Genomic DNA, 22,750 nt, shown 5'->3' with positions numbered 1-22,750 from the left:
TGTCATTAGCAGAGAACAGGAAGTCTACCCAAGTACATAACATTTTCATATTTTCACAATTACATGAAATGCAATTACAGATGTAACTTAATACAATGGTTTTTAACAGTATACTTTTTTCGTGTGTGATCGTATAGTGGTTTTAACTTGCTTTTATCTTTACTGGTATTACAATTAATTCAATACAACATATTTTTAACTTGGTTTTTAACCAACATCATCCTTTTTTATATATTTATGAAATAGAAAATAGAAAAATACAAAATACAATACAAGACATGACACAAATAATTAAATGGACTTTTAGCACCCTCTAATGGTGACTAGCGAATATGACAGACCACGTTGTTCCCATGTTAAAATGGCGAACAATACAAATTTAAATATGAACGTCTTGACACGTAAAACGCACATAGTGCAACAATTATTACCTGCAATGAGTGATCAGAACGCACATACACACAATATGTGGTTAGCACCTCTGCTGCTTTCGATGTCTACAGGGGGAAAATAATATCGACTTCAGTGCAAAATAGTAGGACATCTAACGTGAAGTGAAGTGAATTATATTTATATAGCGCTTTTTCTCTAGTGACGCAAAGCGCTTTACATAGTGAACCCCAATATCTAAGTTACATTTAAACCAGTGTGGGTGGCACTGGGAGCAGGTGGGTAAAGTGTCTTGCCCAAGGACACAACGGAAGGATGGCGGAAGCGGGGATCGAACCTGCAACCCTCAAGTTGCTGGCACGGCCACTCTACCAACCGCCCCCCAACGTGAGCAATAACCAATTCAAAACGAAAATTCCACAACATAGCATTTCAACTGCTATTAAATAACTGTGTATCTTACAGTAAATCTCACGTTAGCTTTAGTGCAATTCATAATATTTTGCAGAGCAATATCAAAACGTGTCTTACCATTAGCAGAGAACAGGAAGTCTACTAATAGCTTCCGGTTTGCGGTCATATCTACAGACTTTTCAGTTACCAGCAGATGGCGCAATTAGACCTCTCATTGCATAACAAAACAATATTCATCTTTTAGCAGGAATTTCACTCAAATAATCAAAGTATTTCTTATACCCGTTACACATATGAGTTGGGAAATTGTGTTAGATGTAAATATAAACGGAATACAATGATTTGCAAATCCTTTTCAACCCATATTCAGTTGAATGCACTACAAAGACAACATATTTGATGTTCAAACTGATAAACTTTTTTTTTGTTGTTGCAAATAATCATTAACTTTAGAATTTGATGCCAGCAAAGAAGTTGGGAAAGGTGGCAATAAATACTGATAAAGTTGAGGAATGCTCATCAAACACTTATTTGGAAAATCCCACAGGTGAACAGGCACATTGGGAACAGGTGGGTGCCATGATTGGGCATAAAAGTAAATTCCATGAAATGCTCAGTCATTCACAAACAAGGATGGGGCGAGGGTCACCACTTTGTCAACAAATGTGTGAGCAAATTGTTGAACAGTTTAAGAAAAACCTTTCTCAACCAGCTATTGCAAGGAATTTAGGGATTTCACCATCTACGGTCCGTAATATCATCAAAGGGTTCAGAGAATCTGGAGAAATCACTGCACGTAAGCAGCTAAGCCCGTGACCTTCCATCCCTCAGGCTGTACTGCATCAACAAGCGACATCAGTGTGTAAAGGATATCACCACATGGGCTCGGGAACACTTCAAAAACCCACTGTCAGTAACTACAGTTGGTCGCTACATCTGTAAGTGCAAGTTAAAACTCTCCTATGCAAGGCGAAAACCGTTTATCAACAACACCCAGAAACGCCGTCGACTTCGCTGGGCCTGAGCTCATCTAGGATGGACTGATACAAAGTGGAAAAGTGTTCTGTGGTCTGACGAGTCCACATTTCAAATTGTTTTTGGAAACTGTGGACGTCGTGTCCTCCGGACCAAAGAGGAAAAGAACCATCTGGATTGTTATAGGCGCAAAGTTGAAAAGCCAGCATCTGTGATGGTATGGGGGTGTATTAGTGCCCAAGACATGGGTAACTTACACATCTGTGAAGGCACCATTAATGCTGAAAGGTACATACAGGTTTTGGAGCAACATATGTTGCCATCCAAGCAACGTTACCATGGACGCCCCTGCTTATTTCAGCAAGACAATGCCAAGCCACAAGTTACATCAACGTGGCTTCCTAGTAAAAGAGTGTGGGTACTAGACTGGCCTGCCTGTAGTCCAGACCTGTCTCCCATTGAAAATGTGTGGCGCATTATGAAGCCTAAAATACCACAACGGAGACCCCCGGACTGTTGAACAACTTAAGCTGTACATCAAGCAAGAATGGGAAAGAATTCCACCTGAGAAGCTTCAAAAATGTGTCTCCTCAGTTCCCAAACGTTTACTGAGTGTTGTTAAAAGGAAAGGCCATGTAACACAGAGGTGAACATGCCCTTTCCCAACTACTTTGGCACGTGTTGCAGCCATGAAATTCTAAGTTAAATATTATTTGCAAAAAAATAATAAAGTTTATGAGTTTGAACATCAAATATCTTGTCTTTGTAGTGCATTCAAGTGAATATGGGTTGATAAGGATTTGCAAACCATTGTATTCCGTTTATATTTACATCTAACACAATTTCCCAACTCATATGGAAACGGGGTTTGTATGTGCAATACATTTTGGTAGATAATGGCTATGTTGTTAATATGGAAATTAAAGTGCTCTAATGAATAAATGATCACAAATCTGATCATTCCAGTATGTTTCTGATGCTCAAAAAACCTAAAATAGTTCCCCAAAGTATCAAAAGTTAAAGTACACCTAATTTGTACATAGCCGCCATCTTGGAAATATGCTAATTAGATGTCCAGACACACCCAATCATAAAGATGATTTTTCCATCATATTTCTAATTGTCAAACAACATGAAATAGACACCAAGTTTGGATTTGTAGCTCATCTGGTTCAAATGTAGAGGTAAAAGCGTGTTCAGGTGGTGGCCATATTGGATCAGCCGCTGTGGCGACCCCAAAGGTCACCGGCGCGGGCGCTCTAGCCAAATCATTTAAGTTTGCCCTGAGCCACACCTGTGCCAAATTTGGCGATTTTAGACAAAAGTGAACAAACACACCCTAAAATCTCCCTAAGGGCCCCCACTCCCACCAGAAGTTCTGACTTTGTGACGCAGCCTTTAAAGCCCACTTGAATTCTACTTCCGTGATGGCCGTCACCGTCGAGAGTACAAAGCACTTGATTGGCTGAAATGTCAAGCCCCGCCCAGACAGACCAATGAAATGCCGAACCATGACTAAGCGTTTTCCAATCAGGTTTTTCCAGGATCACGTGACAAAGTCGCAGAATCGTAGTTAAATGAAGGCATTAAGTCATTTCACAGCATTCCCAAAAAATGCATTTTGTTTAAAGTAGTCATTCGGTTATTAGGAAGTGAATACAAAGTGTTTCCACGCTTAAATATCAATATTTTAGTCTGTTGGTGGTGTTGCATAAGTAATTACGTAAATATAAACAGCACAGAGACAAGCCTCAAAACTTCTGGAACAAAGTAATTTGGAGTGATGGCTTTCTTCTGGCGACTCGACCATGCAGCCCATTTTTCTTCAAGTGCCTCCTTATTGTGCATCTTGAAACAGCCACACCACCATTTTCCAGAGACTCCTGTATTTCAGCTGAAGTTATTTGTGGATTTTTCTTTGCATCTCGAACAGTTTTCCTGGCAGTTGTAGCTGAAATCTTTGCTGGTCTACCTGAATCCCTCATTTTCCACTTCTTAATCAACGTTTGAACACTGCTGATTGGCATTCTCAATTCCTTGGATAACTTTTTATACCCCTTTCCTGTTTTATGCAGTTCAATTACCTTTTCTCGCAGATCCTCTGACAATTATTTTGCCTTCCCCATGACTCAGAATCCAGAACATCTGTGCAGCACTGGAAAGATGCAATGGTCTGTCAGAAGCCCAGAAAATCACTGACCTTTTATATACACACATTAATTACAAACAATTTTGGCTAATCATTGGAACCTTGATTAGCCATTCAAACCTGTTTGTGTCAACTTTTGTGTGTTATCAGATCAAAGTCACTGGGGTATGTAAACCTTTGATCAGGGTCATTTGGGTACTTTCTTTTGTCATTTTGATATAAAAAAAAAGAGTAAACACAGTTGTTTGCTAATAAATAGCTTCACACAACCATTAAGCATGAGTGGAAGAAAGGTTTTTGTGATATTCATATTCTCTGAAGAATGGCCAAGAAATCATAAATTCTCCCAGGGTATGTAAACTTATGAGCACAACTGTGTATATATAATACATAATTTTTTTCAGCAGGTGAACTACTTATCAAGCTAGCGTCTACAGTCGATGTCCTTGTTTTGAAAAGACAAGATGACAACTTGGAAGAGACTTGAGTAATGAATTGTTTATTTCTATTCCTGCACATAGAACACACAAGAGAGACACACACAAAAGAGTCACAACATCAAATGTAGAGGGGGTGGTACTGGCGGGGGGTGAGGCGTTTGCGACAAGTGGGACACGTGTGAGACCTGGACAGAGCGTCTCGAATGCACTGGCTGCAGAAGACATGTCCGCACTTTGTGGAGACCACCAAGCGGCCGCTGTCCACAATCTGTGAGGACCGCAAAGGTTAAAGATGCACACAGGTGAGCCTGCACCTGTGTCCCAGTCTCACCTCTGAGTAGGAGTCCATACAGACTGGACAGGTGATCGTTCCTGGAGTCCACCTGGAAGACACAGACAAGTACTTGTCTCACTGGTCATTAGGGTCACGTCTACGACCTGGACTTGACTTGTATCTACTATGTGGCACCAGTCTATTACCTGGACTTGACTTGTATCTACTATGTGGCACCAGTCTATTACCTGGACTTGACTTGTATTTACTATGTGGCACTAGTCTATTACCTGGACTTGACTTGTATTTACTATGTGGCACCAGTCTATTACCTGGACTGCACTTGTATTTACTATGTGGCACCAGTCTATTACCTGGACTGCACCTGTATTTACTATGTGGCACCAGTCTATTACCTGGACTTGACTTGTATCTACTATGTGGCACCAGTCTATTACCTGGACTTGACTTGTATCTACTATGTGGCACCAGTCTATTACCTGGACTTGACTTGTATCTACTATGTGGCACCAGTCTATTACCTGGACTTGACTTGTATTTACTATGTGGCACCAGTCTATTACCTGGACTTCACTTGTATTTACTATGTGGCACCAGTCTATTACCTGGACTTGACTTGTATTTACTATGTGGCACCAGTCTATTACCTGGACTGCACTTGTATTTACTATGTGGCACCTGTCTATTACCTGGACTGCACCTGTATTTACTATGTGGCACCAGTCTATTACCTGGACTTGACTTGTATCTCAGTGTTGTCAAATTGCATGGATATTCTCTCTTCTTCATGCATCTACTTGTTCATTTCCTACACTTAACTGGTTACTCCTCGCTCCATTTCACACTTTCCATGCAGGCTAGCTTAGCGGTTAGCATGGCTTCTCCTGGTGTCCTGCTGTGGTTTGCTTTATGTGTGTCCCACTAGTTCCACATTCTACAACAGTCTGTATTACTTTAACAGACTTAAATATTAGATATTTGTTCATCCAGACACAATTATTAACTAGACCTGACTTATATCCAGACCAGGGACACAACCATTAACTGGATCTGACTTGTATCCAGACCAGGGACACAACCATTAACTGGATCTGACTTGTATCCAGACCAGGAACACAACCATTAGCTAGACCTGACTTTTACCCAGAACAGGGACACAACCATTAACTACATCTGACTTGTATCCAGACCAGGCACACAACCATTAACTGGATCTGACTTGTATCCAGACCAGGCACACAACCATTAACTGGATCTGACTGGTATCCAGACCAGGGACACAACCATTAACTGTCCTGACTTTTACCCAGACCAGGGACACGTATATTAGCTGGATCTGACTTGTATCCAGTCCTGGGACATGTATATTAGCTGCATCTGACTTGTATCCAGACATGGGACACTTATATTAACTGGATCTGACTTGTATCCAGACCTGGGACACGCATATTAGCTGGATTTGACTTGTATTTAGACCTGGGACACGTATATTAGCTGGATCTGACTTGTATCCAGACCGGGGACACGTATATTAGCTGGATCTGACTTGTATCCAGACCTGGGACATAGCTGGATCTGACTTGTATCCGGAACAGGAACACGTCTATTAGCTGGATCTGACTTGTATCCAGTCCTGGGACACATCTATTAGCTGGATCTGACTTTTCTCCAGACCTAGGACACGTATATTAGCTGGATCTGACTTGTATCCACTCCTGGGACACGTCTATTAGCTGGATCTGACTTTTCTCCAGACCTAGGATACGCATATTAGCTGGATCTGACTTGTATCCAGACCTGGGACATGTATATTAGCTGGATCTGAATTGTATCCAGACCTGGGACACGTGTATTTGCTGGATCTGAATTGTATCCAGACCTGGGACACGTGTATTTGCTGGATCTGAATTGTATCCAGACCAGGAACACAACCATTAACTAGACCTGACTTTTACCCAGACCGGGGACACAACCATTAACTAGACCTGACTTTTACCAATACCAGGGACAGAAACATTAACTAGACCTGACTTGTATCCAGACCAGGGACACGTATATTAGCTGGATTTGACTTGTATCCAGACCTGGGACACGTATATTAGCTAGATATGACTTTTATCCCGACCTGGGACACGTATATTAGCTGGATCTAACTTGTATCTAGGGCTGCAACTAATGATTCATTTGATAATCGATTAATCTGTCGATTATTACTTCGATTAATCGATTAATAATCGGATAAAAGAGACAAACTACATTTCTATCCTTTCCAGCATTTTATTTGAAAAAAAAACAGCATACTGGCACCATACTTATTTTGATTATTGTTTCTCAGCTGTTTGTAAATGTCGCAGTTTATAAATAAAGATTTATTTAAATAAATAAAAAAATCTTTTTTTTTTTTTTTTTTTAAAGCCTCTGCGCATGCGCATAACATAGATCCAACGAATCGATGACTAAATTAATCGGCAACTATTTTTATAATCGATTATAATCGATTTAATCGATTAGTTGTTGCAGCCCTACTTGTATCCAGACCTTGGACACGTCTATTAGCTAGATCTGACTTGTATCCAGACCAGGGACACGTATATTAGCTGGATCTGACTTGTATGCAGACCTGGGACATGTATATTGGCTGGATCTGACTTGTATCCAGACCAGGGACACGTATATTGGCTGGATCTGACTTGTATCCAGACCAGGGACACGTATATTGGCTGGATCTGACTTGTATCCAGACCTGGGACATCTATATTGGCTGGACCTGACTTGTATCCAGACCTGGGACATGTAGATTAGCTGGATCTGACTTGTATCCAGACCAGGAACATGTCTATTAGCTGGATCTGACTTGTATCTAGACCAGGGACATGTGTATTAGCTGAATCTGACTTTTATCCAGACCGGGCACATGTACATTAGCTAGATCTGACTTGTATCCAGATCGAGGACACGTCTATAAGCTGGAATTGACTTGTGTTTTCTATTAGGGACATGAATATCACCTGGCAGAGCGCTCAGCCTGTAGCGAGGACATCATGGCGTCACCGGCACCAGCAGGCGAGTCTTCATCGTCACTGCTGAGCACGTAACTCTCCCCCGAAGCGTTTCTCCTGTTCTGAGGACCTAATGGAGGACAGGGGTGGCGTCAAGTCACGTCAGCGTGTGCACAGAGTCCAGCTAAGGGACGTTTTGTACCTTCTTCCACCAGCTGGGGCAGCACGGCGGCCACGTGAGAGGAAGCGCGGGAAAAAGAAGAGTTTGTTTCACTGGAGCGCTAGCAGGCTAAGCTAATGCTGTGTTAGAGACTGCTGATAAAAGTGCTGCTGGAAGGCAAAAGTCGGGTGAACAACTTGGACGCACAACTTCAGTGTGATTACAGTAGAAAAGTGAAAAAATCCTACTTCTTGGCATTATGGAATGCCACCAAGCTAACAGCTAGCATTGTAAAGACTTTTTGTGGATACAAAATCAGCTACACTGAACAGTAAGGATGCTATGTGTGTGTGTGTGTGTGTATGTGTGTGTTCTTGTATTTCTACCCTTCTTGAGACATCAACAAGGAAAAGTACTGTCCATATGAGGACTTATGAACAAGTTCGGACCGAAATCACGGTCTAAAAGCTAAATCTGTGTACTCTAACCGTCTACAGGAACAGTTCCGCTCCAATGATTCTGCGGCCGTTTGGAGAGGGCTAAGGGCCCTTACGAACTATAAGCCCAAAACCCCCCAGGCCCTGAATGACCGGACTCTCGCCCTGGTCATTCAGGGCCTCAACACACATTACTGTCGTCATGAACGGCCTTCAGCTCATCAAAGCCCTGCTCCCCCCACCATCACCCTCCCCACCAATGCAAGCACTTCATTAAAGGAGTTAAAGGACTCAAAGTACACCAAGGACATCACAGGACTCCAAGAACATCATAGGACTGTAAAGACCCTCTCTATCCGAGAAGGATGTACGCCGGCAGTTCTTGAAGCTGAATACGCGGAAGGCCCCCGGGCCGGATGGTGTCTCCCCCTCCACTCTCAGACACTGTGCGGACCAGCTGGCTCCTGTCTTCACTGACATTTTTAACACCTCTCTGGAGCTATGCCGCGTGCCGTCCTGCTTTAAGACCTCCACCATTGTCCCTGTCCCTAAGAAAGCACGGATCACAGGACTAAATGACTACAGGCCGGTTGCGCTGACGTCTGTGGTCATGAAGTCCTTTGAGCGCTTGGTCCTGCCCCACCTCAAGGACACCACCGCCCCCCTCCTGGACCCACTGCAGTTCGCCTATAGAGCCAACAGGTCTGTGGATGATGCAGTGAACCTGGCCCTCCACTTCATCCTGGAGCATCTGGACTCCCCAGGAACCTACGCTAGGATCCTGTTTGTGGACTTCAGTTCTACCTTCAACACCATCCTCACTGGACTGCTACGAGACAAGCTTTACCAGCTCAGCGTGCCCGACTCCCTCTGCAGTTGGATCAATGACTTCCTGACAGACCGAAGACAGCACGTGCGGCTGAGGAAGATTGTCTCGGACAGTCGAACCACGAACACTGGTACTTCTCAGGGCTGTGTACTCTCCTCAGGGCTGTGTACTCTCCCCCTGGCTCTTCTCCCTGTATACAAACTGCTGCACCTCCAGTCACCAGTCCGTAAAACTGCTCAAGTTTGCGGATGACACCACCCTCATCGGGCTCATCTCGGATGGCGATGAGTCCGCCTACAGGAGAGAGGTGGACCGGCTGGCGTCCTGGTGTAGCCTCAACAACCTGGAGCTGAACGCCCAGAAAACAGTGGAGATGATCATGGACTTCAGGAAAGTCACAGCCCCACCATCCCCCCTCACCCTGATTGACTCTCCCACCCCCGTCCCCATTGTGGACTCCTTCCGTTTCTTGGGCACCACCATCACCCAAGACCTCAAGTGGGAGCCGACCATCAGCTCCCTCATCAAGAAGGCCCAGCAGAGGATGTACTTCCTGCCGCAGCTGAGGAAACTTAAGGTGCCGACCGAGATGCTGGTGCAGTTTTACTCAGCCATCATAGAGTCCATCCTGACCTCCTCCTTCACAGTGTGGTTCCCCGGCGCCACAGTCCAGGATAAGCATAGACTGCAGCGCATCGTACGTGCTGCTGAGAAGGTGATTGGCTGCAAGCTCCCATCCCTCCAGGACTTGTTCTCCTCCAGGACCAGGAGGCGTGTGGGTCGGATCACAGCTGACTCTTCTCACCCTGGACACAAACTATTCTCCCCTCTCCCCTCAGGCAGGAGACTACGCTCCATCCAGACCTACACCTCCCACCACCTGAACAGTTTTTTCCCCTCGGCCATCAGGCACATGAACAATAACTCCTAACAGTAGCTCCTTGAATTCCTTCTAAGTCTATAACAAGATCTGACAGCTCAGTTACAGCTCTTTTTATTACCAAATATGTGTTATATGTGTTTTATGTTGCAACGATTGCACCAACAAAAATTCCTAGTTTGTGAACCCGTTCTCAAACAATGGCAATAAAACTATTCTGATTCTGGTTCTGATTCTAATACAGAAAACCATTGCATCTAATAGAGAGCCAAATACTAGAGTCCGTGAATATTGCTCCAAAGTCAGGATTTTTGGTTGATTTAATGTGCATACAAAAGTAAACATGGACGGGGGCAAAGGCAGCAATATATGATAAAACAAGCTAAAGAAGGACTTCCCTATTCATCCCCCCAGCTGATTTTACGACTTCCAGTGCTGACGTAAGACAACCCGCATCCCACATGTGACCATAGGATGAACAAATACACTACAGTACTAAGACTATAGTGGCCATTAACAGTTAGCTTCTACAGCTGGGTTGCCCAAAGTGCGGCACAGGGGCCATCTGTGGTCCGTGACTCCTTTGTCATCGGCCTTAAGCACATTACAAAAAAATAAAAATAGAGATCTCATTTCCCTGGTGGTGAAATCTATCAAAATTAGGGTGGTCCTAAAGAGGTAGGCAATTTTCAGAAGTCTCAAGAAGGCAACAAATACAAGCATGTGTGTGTGTGTGTGTGTGTGTGTGTGTGTGTGTGTGTGTGTGTGTGTGTGTGTGTGTGTGTGTGTGTGTGTGTGTGTGTGTGTGTGTGTGTGTGTGTTCACCAGCACAGAGTCGTTGTTGGTCAGGTCTACAACAGTTGACGCTTCTGATGCCTCGCACGTCAGATCCACCACCTCATCCACACCTGCAACAAACGTCTTGTTGATCGCTGACCGCACACGACGACTGACTCGACACCCTATTGATCGCTGATCAGCACTCACTGTCCTCCATGGTGTCCTCCATGGTGTCCGTCACGTCGATCGCCGCAGTGGGGGGAGTCAGGACGGCGGCGGCTCTCGGACTCGTTCTCCTTGCTGCTCCACTGGCTTTCGCCCGTGTGCTGGAACTCCCCCTCCTCCGAGCATTATTAGCACCACTGGGTTTGGCGCGCCTCGTCTTTGGGGTCTTGATGCGCACACACACACACAAAGTAACTATTTATGAGGCCATGATTCATTTCATTGGCAATGATGCATATATGTACTTTAACAGTGCTAAACAAATGTTTTATGTAGATTTAAAAACAAAACTTTGTTATTAGTTATTGATTAACTGTGTGAAAACATAAGATTCTCCCCCAGGGGAGTCAAACGTGTTCAAATGTATTTTCTTGACCATAGGGCGCACTGCCGATGAGCGGGTCTAGTCAGGTCTATTTTGATACAAAAGGCACACCGGATTATAAGGCGCATTAAAGGAGTGATATTATAATTTTTTTTTGTAAATGTAAAAGACTTCCTTGTGGTCTACATAACATGTAATGGTGGTTCTTTGGTCAAAATGTTGCATAGATTATGTTTTACACATCATCAATATGCCGCTTTCTGACAGGATGCGCCGTTTTGTGGGCAGTCTTATTTACGTGGCTCAGCTTCGACAGCGTCTTCTCCCCGTCATCTTTGTTGTAGCGTGCAAGGACGGGAGTGGAAGAAGTGTCAAAAGATGGCGCTAACTGTTTTAATGACATTCCGACTTTACTTCAATCAATAACGGCGCAGCATCCCCTCGTCCGGAAACAACCACACCGGAAATGTGTCCCGTGAAAAACCGTCCGACCAGAACTCTCTAACTAAAGTTCCTTGGGTGAATAATGTAAACTCACTACACCGGTATGTTTTCGTGCTTTCATGGCGAGTTTACTGACAGATATAAGTAAGAACCTTACACTACTTTGTATTAGAAATGGCAACAGCGGAGGATGAATGTCCCATAACAAGAAGATAGAGAAAAAGAAGAAGCTTATCGACTACGGTGTCTGCACCGACTACAAAGGCGGAAGCGCGCAAATTTTCAGGACTTATGCAGATCCCAAATACACATCAGCAGGTACCAGAAGGTAAGAAAAGTTGCTTTTGCATAATATTGCGAAACAAAACGCCAGATAATATGTCTTACCTTATACACACACCATAATAATACTCCTATGTTGAAGCACAGTACAATCCATCAAGCGGTGCGGCTTCATAGCTTACCAAAGTCCTACTAAAACATTGATAGATTTTTGAGAACCGTGTGTTAAGTTCTATATTTTCAATGGAACATGTAACATTTTGGTGATGTTTACTTGAGTTATATTGCAGTCTACACATATTTATTATGTGTGACTGGCCTCATATCCGTACATTAGGCGCATTAACGTATTTTTCGGACTATAAGTCGCAGTTTTTTTCATAGTTTGGCCCAGTGACGTGCTGTGAGGTTCATGGCTGGTGAGGCACTGACTTCATCACAGTCAGATTTACAAATATATGAACCCTAAAGAGTATCTTATTCACCCTTTGATTGGCAGCAGTTAACGGGTTGTGTTTAAAAGCTCATACCAGCATTCTTCCCTGCTTGACACTCAGCATCAAGGGTTGGAATTGGGGGTTAAATCAACAAAAATGATTCCCGGGCGCGGCGCTGCTGCTGCCCACTGCTCCCCTCACCTCCCAGGGGGTGAGCAAGGGGATGGGTCAAATGCAGAGGACAAATTTTACCACACTTAGTGTGTGTGTGACAATCATTGGTACTTTAACTTATCTTTAACTTTACACATACACACTGTAGCACACAAAAAAGCACATTTAATTAAAAAAACGTTATTATGGTCTTACCTTTACTTATAAATGAAGTCCATGCGCCGCTCCTTTTGAACAAAAGCATCGATAACTTGTTTATAGAAGTCTTCCTTATCTTTGTTCAGTTTTAAAAGTCTCTCTGTCTCGATGAAGATCTTCCTTTAATTATTACCTCCTGCTTCGATTGAAAGTCCAGTTTAGAAAACGGTTTTATTTTAGAGATGTAATAAATGATAAATGGGTTATACTTGTATAGCGCTTTTCTACCTTCAAGGTACTCAAAGCGCTTTGACAGTATTTCCACATTCACCCATTCACACACACATTCACACACTGATGGAGGGAGCTGCCATGCAAGGCGCTAACCAGCACCCATCAGGAGCAAGGGTGAAGTGTCTTGCCCAAGGACACAACAGACGTGACTAGGATGGTAGAAGGTGGGGATTGAACCCCAGTAACCAGCAACCCTCCGATTGCTGGCACGGCCACTCTACCAACTTCGCCACGCCGTCCCCATCTTAAAAGTTCAGGCGAGAGGAAAAAATAAACGATCGCTGCTAACTGTTGCTGCTTGTTGACACTTATTCTGCAGCCGAGTAGTCACATGAATGATCTCTGGGATTACTAGCGCCCTCTACCACCAGGAGGCGGGATTACTGCGAGCCTCACCCAGTGCGTCTTCGCAGCTGTTTTATGATTGCTCAGCACAAGAAATACGTTACACACATACAGTTGTTGACAAAATACACTGTACATTATATACCTCAGCTAACTAAAATATGGAAATTTATAATATAATTCATATAGCAATACGGTCTCACTGCACAGCAGGCCAGCAGTTAGCCGAGTCATTCCGCAATCCATGGTGAGGCTCAACTGGCTGGTGACTCACCGCAAGTCTCTTCTCAGTATTTGAACGGCAAATGTGAAAATTCAGCGATTTTTGAATAAAAATAATCTGAAACTGGTGAAGTTAAATGGAAAATAACTTTATAGTATTATCACTGAATACATATAACAATTTAATTTAAAAAATTCCTTTCCACGATGGCACCTGCCTCCCCTGACTGCACGTCACTGGTTTGGCCGGGGGTGCGACTTATACTCAGGAGCGACTTGTGTGAAATTATTAACACATTACCGTAAAACAGGGGTCACCAACGCGGTGCCCGCGGGCACCAGGTCGCCCGTAAGGACCAGATGAGTCGCCCGCTGGCCTGTTCTAAAAATCGTATCTTTTTTTTTTAATTTTTTTTTTTTAAATCAACATAGAAAAAACACAAGATACACTTTCAATCAGTGCATCAACCCAAAAAACCTCCCCCCATTCACACTCATCCACACCCACTCACACAAAAGGGGTTATTTCTTTCTGCTACCAATATTCTGGTTCCCACAACATAGACAACACATCTGCAAGGGACACAGTCCCTGAAGCACACATGATTGTATGTGCTGCTGGTCCACTAACATTTTCATTAATTACAATTTTTTATGTAATTATTTTTATATTGTTTTACTTTCTTTTTTATCCAAGAAAATGTTTTTTATTTATTTATGTTATTTTATTTTATTTTTTAAAAAAGGACCTTATCTTCACCAGACCAGGTTGTCAATGAAATTAGATTTGTTTAAAGGGTTTTTAAAACCAGGTCCAGTCCAGATAATGTCCAAGTCGGACTCAGCAACACACACCTTCATTCATGTACACAGAAAAAAATTAGGGAACACAACAGATTGCATATATTTTATAAACAAAATTACATTTTCAAAATAAGCATTTATGTACAGTCCAGATTATGTCCAGGTCACTCAAATTAGGGAACACAACAACAGATATCATATAATCTATAAACATAATTATACTTTCAAAATAAGCCTTTGAGGACTTCCCATCTTTTTTTTATGTTTTTTGGCATCATTAACATTTTCAACCATGTAACTTTCTAAAGTTAAAAAATACTGAATAAATGTTTTAAAGAAAGTAATACTAAGTGAATATCTGTTTTTGGCCTTAAAAATAAACCTTTTACCGAGTACTATGATTAAATTGACTAAATCATGATTGTCAATGAACTCTCCTAAAATAACAGAAACCACATCAAGCTTCATAAACAACCCAATCCTTAAACACATTTTTTCAACTTCCACCCAAAACGAAGACACAATATGACAATACCAAAACAAATGCAGGGTGGATTCAGACTCCTGGGGCCGTATTTATCAAGCGTCTTAGAGTGCCATTTTACACTTAAGACCTGAGAATTTGCGAAATTTAGTCCTACTCTCAAACTTAAGAATAAAAGCTATTTATCAACTTTCTTAAGTCTAAGAATCACTCCTACTCTCCACGATATTTAAGAGACCTTCAGAGGTGTCCTAAGTGGTTAGGAGTTGCCAGCGGGGGATGGCACTGAGGCGAGAGAGACGTGCGCGAACGTTCAGGGAGAGGAAGGATGTCCTGGCTTTGTTTTTTTGTTGTTTTTTTTTAAATTAATCAATCAACAAAACAATACCACAACAATGCAATCCAATTCTAAAACCAAACCCGTCCCACCAATGTTAGGAATAACAACAAACAGAACAATTGAGAGCAATTGAGGACACACAAACATGACACGGAACAATACAAATGTAGTGAAACAAAAATGAACATTATCGACAACAGCATCAATATTAGTAATAATTTCAAAATAGCAGTGATTAAAAAAAACAACCCTCATTGATATTATCATTAAAAACATCAATAAAAAATAATTTAAAAAATTAGAAATGAACAATAGTGTCACAGTGGCCCACACCTGCATCACATCTCACAAGCTTGACAGCACACTGTGTCCAATATTTTCCACAAAGATATAATAAGTCATATTTTGGTTCATTTAATAGTTGAAACAAATTTAAATAATGGATCCCATATTCCAATATATGACTCATTATTATCTAAACTAAATGCAGTTTGTTCTACTGATATCATCTCCATAGCTTGTGTGTACCAGTCAGTATGAGTTGGACTATCAACAGCTATCCATTTTTTAAATATTACCCTTTTTGTTATTATGCATATTGAAAGAAAAGCATTTTTACTCTTTGATGACACGTTACTAAATTGATGGAGATCCCCAAAAATACAAGTTTGCAGTGTCATTGGGATGTTTATATTAAGGAATGTGATTGCTTCTTTTGTTGTTTTCAACCATAACTCTTTTATTCTCTGACATTCCCACAATAAATGAACAAGAGTTCCCTCAGCTGCCCGACACTTCATACATAACTTGCTATGTACTACACCAATTTTAAACAGCTGAGAAGATGTAAAATACAATTTATTCAATATCTTAAATTGAGTCAGTTTATCTTTAATGCTTCTAAAGGGCTTATTGGCATTTTTCCAAATATCATTCCATGATATGTCTCTTTCATCAAAAATGTTTATGTCCGTCATCCATTTGCGAACACATGCATCATTTGCATTGCTAGTGTGGTGTTCATTTATTATTCCATAAAATAGTTTAATTAATTTCTTAATTGTATCTTGATTAAAAAGTGCATCTTCCAGTTCATGGCTATTTAAAGACATACTTTCAGAGGATATGCATTTATTTACAGCGTGTTTTAATGAGATAACATTTAAAAAATGATTTCTGGGTACATTATATTGTTCAACTAAATCATTGAACGGTTTAAAAGAGTTTTTATTAATAATATGATGAGGTTTAGTAATACCTCTGTCTTTCCATGTTGTCCATTTAACCACATTTTTATTAATTATGATATTAGGATTGTACCAAAGCGGTTGATTTACAGATGTCATTGGGTTGATTCCTAGTATTTTCTGGCACAGTTTTAGAATGTTAAAGGTGGCTTCTATTGGGCTCTGCCTCAATTCATTAGGTATTTTTTTAATATAATATAAGCTCCCCACATCAATGTCCAAATTTATTAACATATTTTTTTCTATGTTGATCCAATCTTTATCTGCAGAAGAATGAAATATGTGGCTTGCTTGTTCACAACCGAAGGAGATATAATAATGTCATAAGTTTGGTAATTGTAGTCCTCCTTTATCTTGTGTACAAGACAACCTTAAGTATGAGCATCTGGCCTTCTTTCCACACCATATAAAATGTGATATCATTGTATGTATTTTCTTAAACCAACTTTTATTAATTAGGACAGGCATCATTTTCAGTATATAATTAACTGCTGGCAGTATACTCATTTTTACTATGTTCACACGACCCCAAAGTGATATTTGGAGACGTGACCAGCGTTCCATTTTGGATTCTATCTTATTTTTTAAATGTTTAAGATTTAGATCTCTACTTGCATAAAGGTTTGGTGTAATATGTAGTCCTAGATATATGATTTCTGCCTCTTTCCATTTAATTTTGGAGTTCTGAACTTGTGATTTCTTGCAGTGTTTATTAAGTGGTAATATTTCACATTTGTCCCAATTGACTTTATACCCTGATAAACAGCCAAACTGGCTTTGTTTGATGACGAGCAGCTGATCAAACGGTATCGTTTAGACAGAGTGGGTATTATTTTTGTCACAGATTTAATAAGGGGCGTCATCTCATCAGCAACATCACGCTTTCAGTTTCAAATTAGTTGCCTAATTAATGAATTGGAAAGAAAAGGAAACATTTATTTTTGATTCATCACCAATATTGTTTGTTTGTTTTGTATTATTTTGTAGTTTATTGTCAAAATATACACTCCCATTGTCCACTTAAATATTTCTAAGATATTTCTTTATTCTTAGACAAGGGATTCTCTTCCGTGATTGGTCATTTCTATGGACACAGAAATGACGTCACCTAAAATTCCGTTTACGGCACATAGTAATGTCGTAATTCAGCTCTGAGTGTGACACTTAAGATTCAGCCCTACACTTCGCTGAAAGTGTGAGTAAGACGCTTGACAACTAACTTTTAAGTGCAGCTTTCAGCGAATAATTTCTTTACTCATAAGTCAACTCTTAGCAGACTTCTTAGGAGTCATTCTAAGAAGCTTGATAAATACGGCCCCGGACAACAAAATCGGCAATCATCTGACTCTGTCATATTCCATAATTTTAACATTTTCCCCGTGGGTAAGAAGTTATAAATAATTTAAATTTGAAAATAACGATTTTGCACATCGATAGTAGTTTTATAGATTAGTTTGAATATTGCATCCCACGGCAACGGGCAGTCAAAAAAGTCCTCCCATTTTACATATGTGTTGTATGGGGCAGCCTTTAAAGATTTCTTTATTAAATAAAAAATATATATTTTTCTATTTATTTTAGTTCCTTTTTGCCAACTAGAATTTCTTATTAGAGGTTTACAAACTAATAATTTAGTAGTTCCATAATTAATTCTTTGTTTCCATCTTTTCCCAATTACTCCAGTTAGTTGATTAAATGAAAAGCTTGAGCAAGCATCACCATACATAGTTCTAAATTCATCATACTTCATCATTTTACCATTCTCATTGATAATACCATTGACAAAAATGATTCCTCTTTCAAACATATTTTTCCAAAAGAAAGGCTTTCCATCTATTACAATATTAGAGTTCATTCATATTATCTGCTGCAAAATATCGTCTCTTTTTTCTGGCGCATCAAATTGAAAACACCACCATGAGTGGATTGTTTCCTTTATGAACCCCGCCATGTTTCCCAGCAGACTCTCTACATAAGAAAAATGGGAGGGATCACTTGTAAAAAAAAGGATACAATTTCTTTTGATACAGTACATGTTTTTTGTCCAACAGGACACTTGTGTACCACTCAGTGTTTAAATACATCTTTGGAACAATTGATGCTTTTAAAGACAGACACATAGCTTCAAGGTTGAGAAGTTTCAGGCCCCCATATTCATACTGGTTGTACAAAACCGTTCATTTAATCTTTTCTGGTTTGCCGTCCCAGACAAAATCAAAGACCCTCCGCTCATAAATCTTAAAAAAGTTTTGTGATGGAGCTGGTAATGACAAAAACAAATAAATAAATTCAGGAATAATTAACAAGTTGACAATAGATATTTTACCATACAAGGTTAAGGATTTCCCTTTTCATAATTGCATAATTTTGTCCAGCGTTCTTAGTCGATTATTATAATTTACTGAGCCTAGATCTTCCAGATTCTCTGGGACAACAACACCAAGTACAGTGTTTCCCACACATTCATTTATTTGTGGCGGCCCGCCACGAAAGAATTAAGGCCGCCACAAAAAAAAAGAAGTCTTTTTTGTTTTGTTTTTTGTTTTAAAAATTTTTTTGTTTTTTTTGTGTGTCCCGTCAAGCTTCTCAGGCAAATCATATAGTTGATGTAGATGCCCATATCGGCTGTTCAGATTTACTTTACAAAAGAGAAGTGTAGGATCAAGATTTTTGGAGCTCTTTGTTCAGTGGATCAGATGTTTGATGAAGCTTTGTGTCTATCTACCACTAGGGATGTCCCGATACAACTTTTTCACTTCCGATACGATACCGATATTGTAGCCTTGAGTATTGTCCGATACCGATATCAATACGATACGATATAGGCACGAATCATACATATATTTATTCCTTATTTTGTTGTGTGGAATGTTAGAAAAGGCTTGATAAAGTGATGTTACTGTTACTGTTGTTGTAGTGTTAAAACAGAAAACAATAGTCAGCAAGAGTAGGTATAGGAAAAACTGACACATTTATTATTAACCAATTGGTTACATAAATTTTAACCTTCAACATAAGAGTATTACCTCAACAAATCCAATAAAAATTTTATATTTAAAGTGCAAAATAACCACTAATACCAACATAATTATACAATTGAATAGAATAAATTAAAAATAAATTAGAAGACCCTGAAAAATAACCTAAATAAATCCAATTTAAAAAATAAATAAAAAGTTTGTGGTGAAGCTTATAGCATTTGCCTTCTCCACGTGTGCGGCAATACACTTTTTAACCTCTTCGTGCATCTGGGGTATAGTTTTGTCTACAATGTAGTGGTGGTTAGGAATAATGTAGCGAGGTTCAAGGTGCTCCATTCAGTGTTTAAACCCGACATTACTCACCACCGACAGGGGCTGGTCATCAAGCACAATAAACTGGGCTATCTTTTCTGTTATGGCCATTGCCTTTTTGCTGTGCCGTGGTAGTTTGTCACGTCTTGCAAAGCTTTCGGCCAGCGTGGGTTGCTGAAGCGAGCCAGAGGTTTGTTGCTTCGTCTTGCTACTCTTGCGAAAACCCTCATGTTCTTTTTTGTGGTGTTTTTTCAAATGTGCGATGAGGTTGCTTGTATTAAACCTTCCCGGTTCTGTCCCTCCACGGGACACTTGCGCCTGACAAATGTTGCATTTAGCGGCAACGTCTTTGTCCGAGTTTACGTTAAAATACTTCCACACAGCCGACATCACTACACTTTGCTGCAAGCACACGCGTTGTTGTGTTGTTGTTGTGCATGCTGGATCAGAGACGCTCTTCTTCCGCGGCCGGCACCAACGTTAATTAAGGGGCATTGCCGCCTCCTACTGTGTTGGAGTGTGATCAAACCAGAGTCACCTATTATAGACGTGCTGCAGCGGTAAATGGGCAGCTTATATCGGAGCGCTTATATCGGAGTTTTTAGATTCAGTCCGATAAAATCCGATATTGACTGTTCCATTGAAAATACAGAACATTACACACGGCGCTCAAAAACCTATCAAAATGTTTTAGTACGACTATGGTAAGCTATGAAGCCGCACCGCTTGATGGATTATACTGTGCTTCAACATACTAGTATTATTATGGTGTGTGTATAAGGTAAGACATATTATCTGGCGTTTTGTTTCGCAATTTTATGCAAAAGCAACTTTTCTTAACTTCTGGTACCTGCTAAACTGTATTTGGGATCTGCATAAATCCTGAAAAATTGCATGTGTCCGCCTTTGTAGTCCGTGACGACACCGTAGTCGATAAGCTTCTTCCTTTTCTCTATCTTCTTGTCATGGTACATTCATCCTCCGCTGTTGCCATTTCTAATATAAAGTAGTGTAAAGTTCTTACTTATATCTGTCAGTAAACTCGCCATGAAAGCGCTAAAACATACCGGTGTAGTGAGTTTACATTATTCACTCAAGGAACTTTAGTTATTAGAGAGTTCCGGTCGGACACATTTCCGGTGTTGTTGTTTCCGGATGAGGAGATGCTGCTCCGTTATTGATTGAAGTAAAGTCAGAATGTCATTAAAACAGTTAGCTCCATCTTTTGACACTTCCACTCCCATCCTCGCACGCTACACCGCTACAACAAAGATGACGGGGAGAAGACGCTGTCGAAGGTGAGCCACGTAAATAAGACTGCCCACAAAATGGCGCATCTGGAAGCGACTGTCAGAAAGTGGCTTGAAGATGATCTGTAAAACATCATCTATGCAACATTTTGACCAAAGAACCACGATTACATGTTATGTAGACCACAAGGAAGTGTTATCCATTTAGAAAAAAAATAATTATAATATGACTCCTTTAATGCGCCTTATACACTACCGTTCAAAAGTTTGGGGTCACCCAAACAATTTTGTGGAATAGCCTTCATTACTAAGAAGAAGAATAGACTGTCGAGTTTCAGATGAAAGTTCTCTTTTTCTGGCCATTTTGAGCGTTTAATTGACCCCACAAATGTGATGCTCCAGAAACTCAATCTGCTCAAAGGAAGGTCAGTTTTGCAGCTTCTGTAACGAGCTAAACTGTTTTCAGATGTGTGAACATGATTGCACAAGGGTTTTCTAATAATCAATTAGCCTTCTGAGCCAATGAGCAAACACATTGTACCATTAGAACACTGGAGTGATAGTTGCTGGAAATGGGCCTCTATACACCTATGTAGATATTGCACCAAAAACCAGACATTTGCAGCTAGAATAGTCATTTACCACATTAGCAATGTATAGAGCAGGGGTGGGCAATTAATTTTTACCGGGGGCCGCATGAGCAACCCGAGCACTGCTGGAGGGCCACATCGACAATATTTCAATTAAATTTTGCTCAATATTATTTTAGATATATACCGTAAGATAAATAATAATAATAATAATTAATATTAATAGTAATACTTCAACATAGTGCGTGTAACAGCATTCCATGACTAACATAAATAAATTAACATTAATAATAAATGACAGTAAAATAAGCACACGTATGACTGAGGAGTCATAGTGTAACTTTGTGTGGTGTTTGAGTTGTCCGACTTTTTGTGTGGTCATAAACGCACCAGTGGTTTAGTGCTATGAGTGTTGGTGACAGATGACAAGTTGGTTTTGGCCTGGTTTGTACGGCAGAAAAGGACTAGTTTTTCGAGATAGAATTGTTTTACTCATGTTTTTGGTGTGGTTATGTCCGAATATAAACAGTTTTGCTCAATAAAGTGATCGATATAATTCCTGTCCTCGAAGCATCTCGATAGACGTTACAATAATTGAACGGTGTTCAATTGAACGGTGTTGATGAACACCGTTAGGGCCGCTTGTTGTCACTGTCACTCAGAGTTGCATTGCAAAATTACATAGAATAAATGTTTATTTTGTTTAGAATTCAGATGGGATTTGATTTGGTGCGCGGCATATATTTGCTGCGCGCAGCAGACGCTTGAGCAGTGCGCAATTGCGCAGGCACGCACCTTAGAGCAGTGGTCCCCAACCTTTTTGTAGCTGGGGACCGGTCAACGCTTGAAAATTTGTCCCACGGACCGGGGGGGGGGTTTCTTTTTTTTTTTTTTCATAAAGAAATACAATCATGTGTGCTTACGGACTGTATACCTGCAGACTGTATTGATCTATATTGACATACACATACACAATATGTATATATAGTGTTTTTATGTTGATTTAATTAAAAAAAAAATAAAATAATAATATTTTAATTTTTTTTTTTTATTTCTTGCGCGGCCCGGTACCAATCGGTCCCGGTGGTTGGGGACCACTGCCTTAGAG

The 22,750-nt window shown here is 40.6% G+C and overlaps 1 protein-coding gene across 3 annotated transcripts in view; it reads right to left on the bottom strand.

The window, feature by feature from the left end:
- Nucleotides 1-4,406: 4,406 nt before the first annotated feature.
- Nucleotides 4,407-22,750, bottom strand: part of rnf4 (ring finger protein 4) — a 33,979-nt gene continuing 15,635 nt past the window's right edge. For all 3 annotated transcript variants that reach the window (XM_062039691.1, XM_062039690.1, XM_062039689.1), the window contains exons 3-8: nt 10,956-11,139; nt 10,794-10,876; nt 7,865-7,877; nt 7,672-7,792; nt 4,700-4,751; nt 4,407-4,636 (exon numbers count right to left, since the gene is read on the bottom strand). In XM_062039691.1, coding sequence (XP_061895675.1) covers nt 4,487-4,636; nt 4,700-4,751; nt 7,672-7,792; nt 7,865-7,877; nt 10,794-10,876; nt 10,956-11,139 — 603 coding nt within the window. In that variant the 3' untranslated portion in view covers nt 4,407-4,486. The remainder of the gene's footprint in view (nt 4,637-4,699; nt 4,752-7,671; nt 7,793-7,864; nt 7,878-10,793; nt 10,877-10,955; nt 11,140-22,750) is intronic.

Source organism: Entelurus aequoreus, linkage group LG28 (assembly GCF_033978785.1).
Source record: "Entelurus aequoreus isolate RoL-2023_Sb linkage group LG28, RoL_Eaeq_v1.1, whole genome shotgun sequence".
NCBI classification, from domain to species: Eukaryota; Metazoa; Chordata; class Actinopteri; order Syngnathiformes; family Syngnathidae; genus Entelurus; species Entelurus aequoreus.
This window is presented reverse-complemented; position numbering and strand designations above follow the sequence as displayed.